General features: G+C 36.4%; 1 protein-coding gene across 1 annotated transcript; it reads right to left on the bottom strand.

Annotated features, from left to right (window-relative positions):
- Positions 1 to 6,334: 6,334 nt before the first annotated feature.
- Positions 6,335 to 11,437, bottom strand: LOC100267968 (apyrase 2). Its single transcript, XM_010652463.3, has 9 exons — positions 10,577 to 11,437; positions 10,352 to 10,480; positions 10,191 to 10,247; positions 10,010 to 10,102; positions 8,207 to 8,412; positions 7,727 to 7,815; positions 7,074 to 7,291; positions 6,782 to 6,971; positions 6,335 to 6,655 (listed from the first exon to the last, which is right to left on the bottom strand). Exons 1-9 carry the CDS (start codon positions 10,892 to 10,894, stop codon positions 6,540 to 6,542), a joined length of 1,416 nt encoding a protein of 471 aa, XP_010650765.1. The 5' UTR covers positions 10,895 to 11,437; the 3' UTR covers positions 6,335 to 6,539.

Genomic DNA, 11,437 nt, shown 5'->3' with positions numbered 1-11,437 from the left:
TATCTTCTTGCAAAACAAGCTTCCCACAAGGGTAGTGAAGGATCAAACACCCTTTGAGGCGTGGTATGGCTATAAACCATCCTTGCACTTCCTTAAAATATTTGTTTATTTGTGTTTCACTCACGTTCCACTAATCAAGAGAGATAAGCCAGATAAAAGTGCACTTCCAGGCATTTTCATTGGCTATAGCTCGGTTATAAAAGCTTATAAAGTTTTTCAGCCACAAATCGGAAATATTGTTATAAGCAGCGATGTGCACTTTGTGGAAGATGAAAAATGGAACTAAGAAGATGCAAAACAGAATAATGGAGATTGGCAGAATGACATGGTAGATGATGTTTCGGTTAGAGGCACGAGGTTGTTTTATGATGTATATCAGAGATACAATATTGTTGTATGTGAACCTGTAAACTATGAAGAAGCAATGAATAATCAGAATTGGATGATTGCAATAAAGAAAGAGCTATCAATGATAGAGAAAAACAAAACATGGATTCTTGTTGAAAGACCTAGAGACAAGAAAGTGATTGGAGTTAAATGGGTGTATAGAACTAAGCTTGATGTTGATGGTTCTTAACAAAAATAAAACAAGACTTGTTGTGAAAGGTTATAATCAAATTTTTGGCGTGGACTACTTGGATACGTTTGCTCCAATTGCTCGATTAGATACCATCAGGCTACTACTTGTTGTAGCTACTCAAAAAGATTAGAGAATGTATCAACTCAATGTCAAATCAACCTTTTTAAATGGTTACTTGCATGAAGAAATCTATGTTGAGAAACCCGAGGGCTTTGTGAAGAAAGAAGAAGACAAGGTTTATCTTCTCAAGAAGGCTCTTTATGGCCTAAAACAAGCTTTAAGAGCTTGGTACAATAAAAGTGATGAACATTTACTGAATTTAGGATTTGCTAAAAGCTTATCTGAATCAACATTGTATGTCAAGCACAATGGAGCTGGCATTCTTATCATCTTATTGTACGTGGATGATCTGCTTGTGACTGGGAACCACACAAGTCTTGAGGAGAAGCTTAAGCTAGAGATTATGGAAGTTTTTGAGATGATGGATCTAGGTTTGATGACTTTTTTTCTTAGAATGGAAATCAAACAGAGTGAACATGAAGTTTTTATTTGTCAGAATAAATACTCAAGAAGTTCAAATTAGATGAATGCAAGGAGATAAGAACTCTTATGAATCAAAAGGAGAAACTCAATAAAGATGATGGAACTGATAGGATTGATCAAGCATATTTCAGAAGCATGATTGGTTGCCTGATGTATCTCACAGCAATAAGGCCTGGCGTCTTGAATGTTGTAAGCATTTTGTCTTGGTTTATACTTTGTGCAAGTGAAATGCATCTCAAGGCAGCAAAAAGGGTGATTAGATATGTTAAAGGCACCTGTGATTTTGGCATCAAATTTACAAGAAGCAAAAAGTTCGAGTTGGTTGGTTTTTTAGATAGTGATTGGGGGGGCTCCATTGATGATATGAGGAGTAATTCAGGCTACTGTTTCACTTTTGGCTCTAGTTTTTTTCTCTTGGTGCTCGAAAAAACAAGAAATTGTAGCCCAATCTACAACTAAATTAGAGTTTATTGTTGCCACAACTGCGGTAAATCAAGCTATTTGGTTAAGGAATATCTTAAATGATCTTAACATGGAGCAAAAGGAAAGCACGAAGATACTTATTGACAACCAAGTTGCCATTGTTATATCTCATAATCCTGTGTTTCATGGGAAAACCAAGTATTTTAATATTAAGTTATTTTTCTTAACAGAAGTGCAGAAATATGGAGATGTAATTCTTCTTTATTGCAAAACAGAAGATCAGGTTATGGATGTTTTCACCAAGCCACTGCAAGTTAACAAATTTGATTTTCTAAGGACAAAACTTGGTGTTTGTAGTTCCTGAAGCAAGGAGGAGTGTTGAAGACGTGCTTAGGACTGCTGATGTGGTGTCATAAATTTTTAGTTGTTTTGAATGTTTCAAAGTTGTTGTTGCTAGCTTTTAAGTATTGGTTTGTTTTTCTGTTTTGCATGTTTTGGTCATGGCTTAATCCTTTGTCCACGTATATAGTGGGTAGTTGTTGATTAAGTTTTTATTATAATTTCTGATGATTAATGAATTATTGTTGTTCTGGTTTGTTTTACTTCTGCAATATCTTTCTGTTTTTCTTCATCCTTGTTTCTTTAAAAAAACTATAGATTAATAGAAAAATAGTAACCATAGCGAAAAAAAATGTAATTGAAAAGTCCTGCCATAATATCGTTAATGCAAAAAGGATTTCCATGACTTCCCTCCATGACTGCTCATTCAGTCTCTTAACCTCAACTTCTCTTAGGGACCTAAGAAAAACACGTTTGGTTAGTTGCCACAAAATGTACATGACGACTAAACCCATGTTGAGGAGGAACACCAAACTGATTTTGGATGTTAATATATAAACTATGGTTGGGTAGAATTGGCCTCTACTATTAAATGCATGATAAATTACAGTTAGAGTAGCAATTAAACTAAGCCTTGCATATGTTTGCAACTTCTTCATTTTCCTTAGTTTGTTGTTACACAATAGAAAACCCCAAACTTTAATCAAGTTGAATTCTCAAATTTGTTAATCTTCTTAGTTTTCTATCTATGATTTCATGAACAAGGATTCAAAAAATATACATTGGTTGCCTAATGACTCACCTAAAAGGGAGAGGGAGAGATACAAAAAACATCACATGCCCTTACTTAGAACCAAGTCAATCAATAAAGCTAACAAAGAGAATAGATATCATATTTATAGACACCCTAGGCTAAGACCACAAGTTACAAATGAAAGAATTTTTTATTCTATGGATCAAAATCTCCGCATTTTCAAAAGCTAGCAAGTTCATTTCTTTCCACACCGTCCAAAAAATACAAAAGGGAGCCACCTACCAAGCCTTCTTGTGGGCTTGACCCACAAAGGAACCATGTCACCTAAGGAGTATCTCCTTAACCAAGGACGAGATAACCTAAGTCACACCAACAAGACTTTGCACAGTAAAAAAAAAATGTGATCAACAATTTCTTCTTTAGAGTGGAAAAAAAAACATCTATTCGCCAATAAAAACCCATTCTTTTGGACCTAATCCAAAGTTAGGATTCTCCTCTAAGTGGCTTCCCATGCAAAAAAAAAAAAATGTTGAAGGCCACCTTAGGTGGAACACAAGATCTCCAAATGATGCTTCTTGGAAACTCAAGAGGGTCATCAGGCCCCAAAGCATGGTAGGGAGATTTAACCAAAAAACTCCCAATCCTCGATCCCATCCACGCTACCCTATAATTTCATCCCTATACACTCTTTTACCTTGGAGATTCAACAGAAAGTGTTCTGCACTTTCCACTTCTTAATCATTAAATGACCTAGAGAAATAGGAAACCCATGATGCCCTTCACCTTCAAAATTCCAAACATCCTCCACCCATTCCTCTTTAGAAATGGAGAGGGTAAACAAGAAAGGAAAAGAAACATAAAGAGACTCGTCTCCACACCACTTGTCTTTCCAAAATCTCATTCTCTAACAATTTCCCATCGAGAAAGAAATTTTGCTATTCAACAGATCATCTCACTCCTTTCTTATGAATTTCCAAAGGCTAATACCATAATTGTCTCTCACCTCACAAGATTTCCACCCACTTCTTCTTTTCTGTACTTCTGGCTAATGACTTGCTTTCAAAGTGGCATTCTTTCATTAGCAAAACGCCAACTCCACTTACAAAGATGAGCTTTGTTCATTGTTGAAAGACACCTCACTCCCAAACCTCCCTTCTTCCTCTTTGAACAAATAATTTTCCACCTTACTAAATGACGTTTTTGTATAAGCACCCTACCACCCCACAAAAAGTCCCTCTAAATCTTCTCCAATCTTAGTTTGACTTGCATTGGCATGCAAAAGAAGGACATAAAATAGATGGGCATACTAGAGAGAGTACTATGAATCAAAGTAAGTCTCCCTCCTTTTAAGATGTACTGTCTTTTCCATATGTCTAGCCTTCTACAAAATCTCTCTTCCACCTGATTACAAATTGCCACAGATTTATAAAGGGCTCCCAAAGGAAGACTCAAATAAGTGGAAGGTAGCCTACCCACCTTACAACCCATATCCCAAGCCAAAACATCTATATTGTCCACCCTCCCCATAGGAATAAGCTCACTTTTTTCCAACTTAATTCTCAATTCATAACAGGCTATTAGTTCAATTATTGAGGGGAATGGGAAAATAGTGAAGAAAGTAGAGTTGAAAACTATATTTATTGTTTTCTTGAGACATCAAAAACCTCCCCTCAACCAAAATTATCACAAGTTTACAACCACTTGGCTTACTTGAGGTCAGAATTTCACTCCTTAAAAACCAGCAGAATGCATGCTTAAGATATTGACTTCATATTATTTCTTCCTTTTCCACGGTTTTCTCAGCACCGAATGCTAAGTAGCAAAGTTCCAGCTTCCAAAAAGAGAAGATGGAAAAGAAAAAAAAAAGTAACTAATGATCCTATAGAATTCAAATATTTTACAAGTCCAGTTTAATCATACTATGTTTTGCTGCTGAGAAAATAAAGGTAAATATTTTAAAATATTACACAATTATAAATCCTAATTTCAAACCCAAAGAAACAAAATTCTACTTACTCCACTTAATTTTTTTCCCATAACCCAAAATTATCTTTTCTCTCCTTCACTTTTTTTTACCTTTGTTTCTAAACAACCATCTAAAGGCATTACATTTAAGCACACAAAAATAAACAAATAAATATATAAAATCTAAACAAAACAAAAGCAGGTCGCACAAAGCAAACATGTCCTTGTCTTTCACCCCTTCAATTGCAAAGAGTCATGAGTTTAGAAGGCTTCTTTTTCTTTGAATATTTTTTTGCTTCATCATTTAGGCCAGTCATGTGTCGCGGCATGCACTCTAACATATGTATGCTAATAAATATAATTTTTAAATTTTTGTCCAAAATATTTCGTATATTAATCTTAAAAGAAATAACATGTCATGTAAATTGTATAACTTTAAGTTTTCAAATTATTAAATTTATTTAATATATAGAAATTTGAGAAGTTAATGGAATTTTTTTTGGGATAAAATTGGTGTATCTAATTTAAATTTATTTTATCAATAAAACATTTTTATTTTATCCTTCTTTTATATGTGGGCCATCGTTTTTATTGTTCTCTAATTTTGTACATGGTTTGAACTTTGTAGTATCAAATTTGTATAATTATTAACACCGTCATATGTGTGTTTGACATCATACCAAAACAATTTTTTAAAAATAAATTTTCAAGAGGGTGGGGACGAAGCACCCTCACCAAAAAGATAAGGCGAAGCCACTTTAGTGATACTACAAGAGCCATATCTGCAAACTAAAGAGAAGAGTGGTAGTTTAATCGGCATCCACTAAGCATCCAGGAAGATCAATTGACATTTCGTTTAGGATGCTTTATAATTAAATGAAAATGTTTTTTTGAAACCAATTAGATTGAAGCATAATTTTCAGTTTCTTAGGGAAGACTTTAATATTTTTGGACTTTAATATATGTGGGAAAGTACCGCTGAAAAGATCTCAAACTCTTATTTTGGATGTATTCATTTTTTAACCTTCCAGTCCACAACCTTATTTGGGTACCCTCAAGTGCCTTCTTTCAACGAATCATCTTGTCTCCCAGTCTGAAGCAAAAAATTTTAGCTTCTAAAAGAACGCCAAATCAAGAAATGAAATTTGGAATGACAAAATTCATTTCCTAATCCCGCGGGCTCAAAATAAACCGTGTTTTTTTTTTTTTTTTTTGTCGTGGAATTAACTTGTCTCAAGCTTTTGAAGCATAATTTTTGGCTTATTGAAAAACACCAAATCTGGGAATGACGTTTGAAACGAACATAAAGTTAGAAAATGAAAATATATATTTTTTTTTTCTCCAACCAGCTTATAATCATCACACTCAATTTTTGGGTTGAACTAGAATCAATTAGATCCATGCTTAGAACCGCACAAAAGGAGTGGAGCGCTAATGGTCTAACGGCCATATTACCCTATTTTAATGAAAAGGCACAGAGAAAAAGAAAAAATCCACACTATGCCATACTTTACGCGAGTTAAACAAACAAAAACAAAAACAAAATCAGAAAAAACAAAATAAATCTAAAAACCCAGTTGAGCAGCACAACATGTAAAAGAATTTTTTTGGGACGACAAATTCATCTCCACTCCGATTGTTCAATTGTTGAGCAGCACAAACTAGTGATCTCATTGCTTTAAATCATCTTAGAAGTTATAAATGAGCACATCCTGTAACACAATTATAAATGAAGATAAATGAATTTCTCTTTTATTCCCAAAAGATTAGACCAAAATCCAATTCGCAATTCAACTTGATAGCCGAAAGTAGTTCTCTGCCTTCTCACTATATTATTGAGTGTGGATACTCTACACGCTCGAAACAGCTGATGCTAAAGAACCACATTCGACTGCAATTTCCAATGGGCAATCAAGTTAATTCCATGGTATGTAACTATGTTAATGATGACACGGCATCAATGGCACTCCCTAGTGGCCATGCTGCTTCAACAAGGGCATCGCCATATTTAACCTGCTTCACCAATGTAATTTCTTGCCAGGGATCTAGGCCTGTCCAAGAAACACAAGCAGCCAAAATGCATGGTTCAGAATTCTAATATGAATGTTAACAAGCAACATCAATACCACTTCCAGTTAAGAGGATGCATGAGACACTCAAATGGGCGTGGAGCTTACCAAATCCATCTATTAGCAATGTGAACTGATAGACGAGATCCATGCATAAGTATGGCAGGTTGGCCTCCTCCACAAGTGGAAATTTAGATTTGGCATCTTCAAGTTTAGTCTCGCACACTCGCTTGGCTGCATCCTCAAAATCCATAGGCTGAACTTTGGCTACAGGCTGGTTGCGATCAACGAATCCAGCCTATATGTGAAGATACATGGTCAGAACAGCCATGCAGGCATAGAAAGAATTTCAGCTTTCATTGGTTATTCTCTATCATCTGAATCAAGAAGGATTAAATACCTCAGCAGCTCTGTCAAAGAAAAATGAAGCAACAAACAAATTCTTCTGTCCATCCCCCCCTCCTCCATTCCATATCCCACCGAATGTGCATTTCATGTGGGTACATGTTGATTCATTAACTTTGAGAGCCCTAAAAGCCACCCTCCTGCATCTTTCCATGCTTGAGCCGCTTGGGTGAGCTGATGCTTCATAAGTCACTCCTCCATATGTGTATGTCCCTTTAAGAAAGCAATGTATTAATCTTTAGTGCTTTGTTTGCTAGCAAGGAAAGAGTAAATAAAATTTCTGAAGAAAACATATTAAAATTATAATCTCAAAACTACCACTTGGAAGTAAAAAAAAACATATGCTTTTGATGCATAAAACAGAAGTAGTTAATTTGGTGCAGAGGCACAGGCTTACATGTCGTTAAATTATTTTTTTTAGAGAATAGCATGTTGGTAATAAACCAAATTCAGCACAGTAAAGTTAAATGGCAGATAATTCAAGTAGAAAATTTTTAATTTCAGATAGCCTTTTACTCATGCATTTTATAAAAACACTATGATCCCTTTCATCAGACAAAACATTATAATAACTTGAAAAGTGAGGAGCACACAAAATACCATGACAACACACCATCAGATGTTAAAAGGTGGAGGAATTCAACATACCATGAAAACCACCCAACAAGCATGGATTCTCAGAACTTTCAACCTTAAGAATCTCTGCTCGAGCTGCTAATAGACCATAGTGCAAATAACTGTACAAGGGACAAAAAAAAACCACATTAATTGAAATATGTATTTACTGCAAGGTGAAATTCCTTTTGGTGTCTCCTCTTTTCTTTTCATACATCTTTTTTATCAATCAAAAAAAAATTCCTTTTTTTTATTTTTTTTTTATTTAGTTTTTTTGCTTTTCCTGGATGTAGGCAACCATATGATACTTCTAGTTAGAAAAACAATACGCTGATAATATTTTGACTCGTAAAAAGGGAATTTTTTTTTTTTTTTTTTTAAAAAAAAAGGTTATAGAACTGTGGTATTTCCAGGACCACAGCAATGCAATAAATGGCCCTTATGCTTTAGTAAACCAACACAACATTGATTCTAGAATCAAAGCATCAACTCCTCAAAGAGGATGAGAGAAACCTGTGAACATAGAGGAAGTATTTTGTTCCTTTGAGGTACATTTCCTTAACATATGTGTCCTCTCCATCTGAGATCTTTGGAGCCTTTTCAGCAGCTGTCTCTGAGATGGCATATGCCATTTGAACAGAACCACCTCCAAGATCAACCACTCCAACTGTATGAGAGTATTTCCTTCCCAAATTCCCTAATAGATAGTTTATGGTCACCTGTACAATAAGAGGCAATTTCAGACAAGATTCTTCTTTTATTTTGTGTTTGTATGTGTGTATGGGTTTGAAATGTGTGTTGCAGTGGTGGTAATGTGGGGAGAAGCAAGCAATCATATTAAGCAGTAACAAGGGGATGCATTCCGGACAGATATGAAGTATACGAGAAACACCCAGGAAATAAATTTCCCAGCTATATGCTCATTTTTTTTATTTTTTTTTCCTGAAAGTAATCCCAGCTATATGCTCATTAGAAGATGACATCGAAGATCTTAGTTATTAGAAACTACAAATGTAGCCAAAGTGATTTCTAGATGCTCAGATTTTGTGCCTTCACATTTATCTAATTTCTGTAGCCAGAATTAGAAAATCAACATTATGATAATTGGTGCAAACCATATATCATTAGCAATTATCTATAAACACCATAAAAGCATTTGCTTCCATGCACAATCCTATAGCCTTTGTCTTTAAAGGCAACGATAGAATATATTAGTAGCACCTAATAAAAAGGCACACAAAGGTATACACGATATATACAAAGAAGCCAAAAGGCCAAACATTGCTAAGGGAAAGCAAAAAACAACCCTCCTACCTCCCTTAGAGGTCAACCAATAGTTGAAGTCCCACACGGACCAATAGCTATCACCTACTTACATTCTAACCCACTTTTGTTTATTTTGGACAATTTCAAGCAAAAGAAATAGAAGAGCTTTTGAAAACACTGGAGAAGGGGACCAAGTAATCAATACACACATAAGCATAACCCAAATAGATGAGAAATATGCAAGCTACACCCAAATGGACTCCACAAAAACAAAGAAGTGGAAAAAAAAAAGGAACAGAACAAGGCTTAACAGAGTTAAAAGGGCAACTCAGAGTGCATCTTACATAGTGTTGGGACAGATTGGGCTGACCTCCAATGAGGTTACAACTTACAACTATTCAAAGCTCATTTAGAAGGTCATAAAGAGGACATAAAAGGAAAAACTTTATAATCATGTACTTTTCTCATGCTCATCTAGTGATTTGGTTGGAAAGAAGTAGTAGAACTTTTTAAGGGATGAGCATCACTTGTTTAGACTATTCAACATAGGGTCCTTATCATGACCACTCTTTGGGCTCAAAAGTACTCTTAAGGCATCTCTTTCACTCTGAGTAACATTATAGCTGATTGGCAAGCAGGTTGCTCATTAAGCATGAAGCCTTAGATAAAGCCTAGTACTAGTGTCTAGCTTGGATTCCTCCCCCCATCAGCACATCAAACAAATCTTGATGATTGTTCAATCACCAGTCTGAGCCAAATAGCATGGAGAGAACCAGGAGGGGAAATTTAGTGAAGGACTCAAAGATCTTATTTAGCTTTTCCAAGTTCATGGATTTCAGACACACTCTTGCTAGGTAAGGAGTTTCAAAGGGACAAATCCTTTTACCCTTGAGGTGTTCTTTCTTGAGGACACCAAGCAATGGTTCCTTTTTGTTTAATCAATTTCAGATTTGTATGGCTTGGAGCCTTGGATTTTTCCATTGTTTGATAAAGTAGGAATTTTGAGGCCACACTATAAACACAAAAAGATAGCAAGTTTGCAAGACTTACCCACTGAAAAGCACCTTCTTGCGATCCATCTAAGACGGTGACCCATTCTGGCTTGGATTTCAGGGTGCTTTTGTCTTTAAGAAAATTCTTGACCTTTGGAACGGAAAGCTTAAATTTATAAGTATGAGGCAAACAAAGTGTTAAAACACGAAGAAAAGATACAATAGGGAGCGACATTTACCGCTTGCAAAATTCTATCAGATGCATCAATTCCCAATGCCCTTAAACCAGCAGTTGCCTGCATAAACATTGAAGTTATTTTTTTCTTTTTAGCGTGTTTAAGAAAATATGTCGACCATAATTTACAGTATTGGATTGATGAAAATGCGGAATGCATATTACCCCAACTTTGACCGGTGTCTTGCGACGCAAATCTGCTGGAACAACATTTTCAGCTTTATCTAGAAGGGGCAGCAGAGATTCTGCAGCTTGCTGGGGTTCCGTTGGATATGCGCTTAAACCTGGTTTTCTCTGCAAAATGAACCAGAGAACTGTACATGATGATGTCTACTTTAATTGCCAAGGGGAAACAACATAGATTCAAACTTGTAGATGGGATGGGATCACCTGCAAGAAGAGCTCGAGATCTTTTCCAATGTGGACAAGATTCAAATCGCTGTCGAAGCAGAAAACGTGGACACGGCTGCCAGAACTGCCCGCATCGAAGATGACGGCGTAGGTCCTAGATTGGGAGTGAGGAGAAGCCTTGCGGTGGACTAAGGGGTATTGCTGGAAGGCACCGGAGCGAGAAGTCGTGGTGGTGGGCATGAGGAAGAGAACAAAGGAGATAAGTAGCAGTGGGATCGAGATCACTAGGATTACGCCTCGAAATCTGTAGATCTTGTCAGAGAGGGATTCGTGTTGCCTACTCGAACGCTTCAACATTTTCTCAAACTCCTGATCTGTATGTGGCGGAGAAGTTGACTGCCCCTCAAGGAGTTCCGCTGAAGATGGTGATCGGTACCGGATCTGTCCGTTTCCGGCCGGGGGAGCCTTCAAGGATTGGGTTTCCTGAATGGACTCCAGCTCGACACTCCTCTGGTGTTATGATTACTATTAGTATCTTTGGGTTTTCGAGGCTTCACAGATCTGAACAAAGCAATTGGGTCCAGAAACGGCTTTTGCTATCGATTGAAATTGAGAGAAGGGTAAAAGGAAAGAAAAAACGATCAATAGCTAAGGGATGAACAATGAGTTACAGATCTCACAATGACTACGTGTTCTGCACCCACCGTGCCCACATTAATAAAGAGTGGAGCACAATCTGTTTGTGAAAATAACTGAACCAATAACACCACACCTCGCTTCGGAATCCTATTTCTCCATCTCAATTCTCAAGCAATTCCCTTACGACTTACGACTCAGTGCACAATGGGAGTTGTTAACTTCTAGTGGAAGAAACAAATTTGTATTCCCATACTCCAGGTG

This window comes from Vitis vinifera, chromosome 5 (assembly GCF_030704535.1).
Source record: "Vitis vinifera cultivar Pinot Noir 40024 chromosome 5, ASM3070453v1".
NCBI lineage: Eukaryota > Viridiplantae > Streptophyta > Magnoliopsida > Vitales > Vitaceae > Vitis > Vitis vinifera.
Note: the sequence above shows the minus strand (reverse complement) of the source record. Positions and strands in the feature narration are given on the sequence as shown.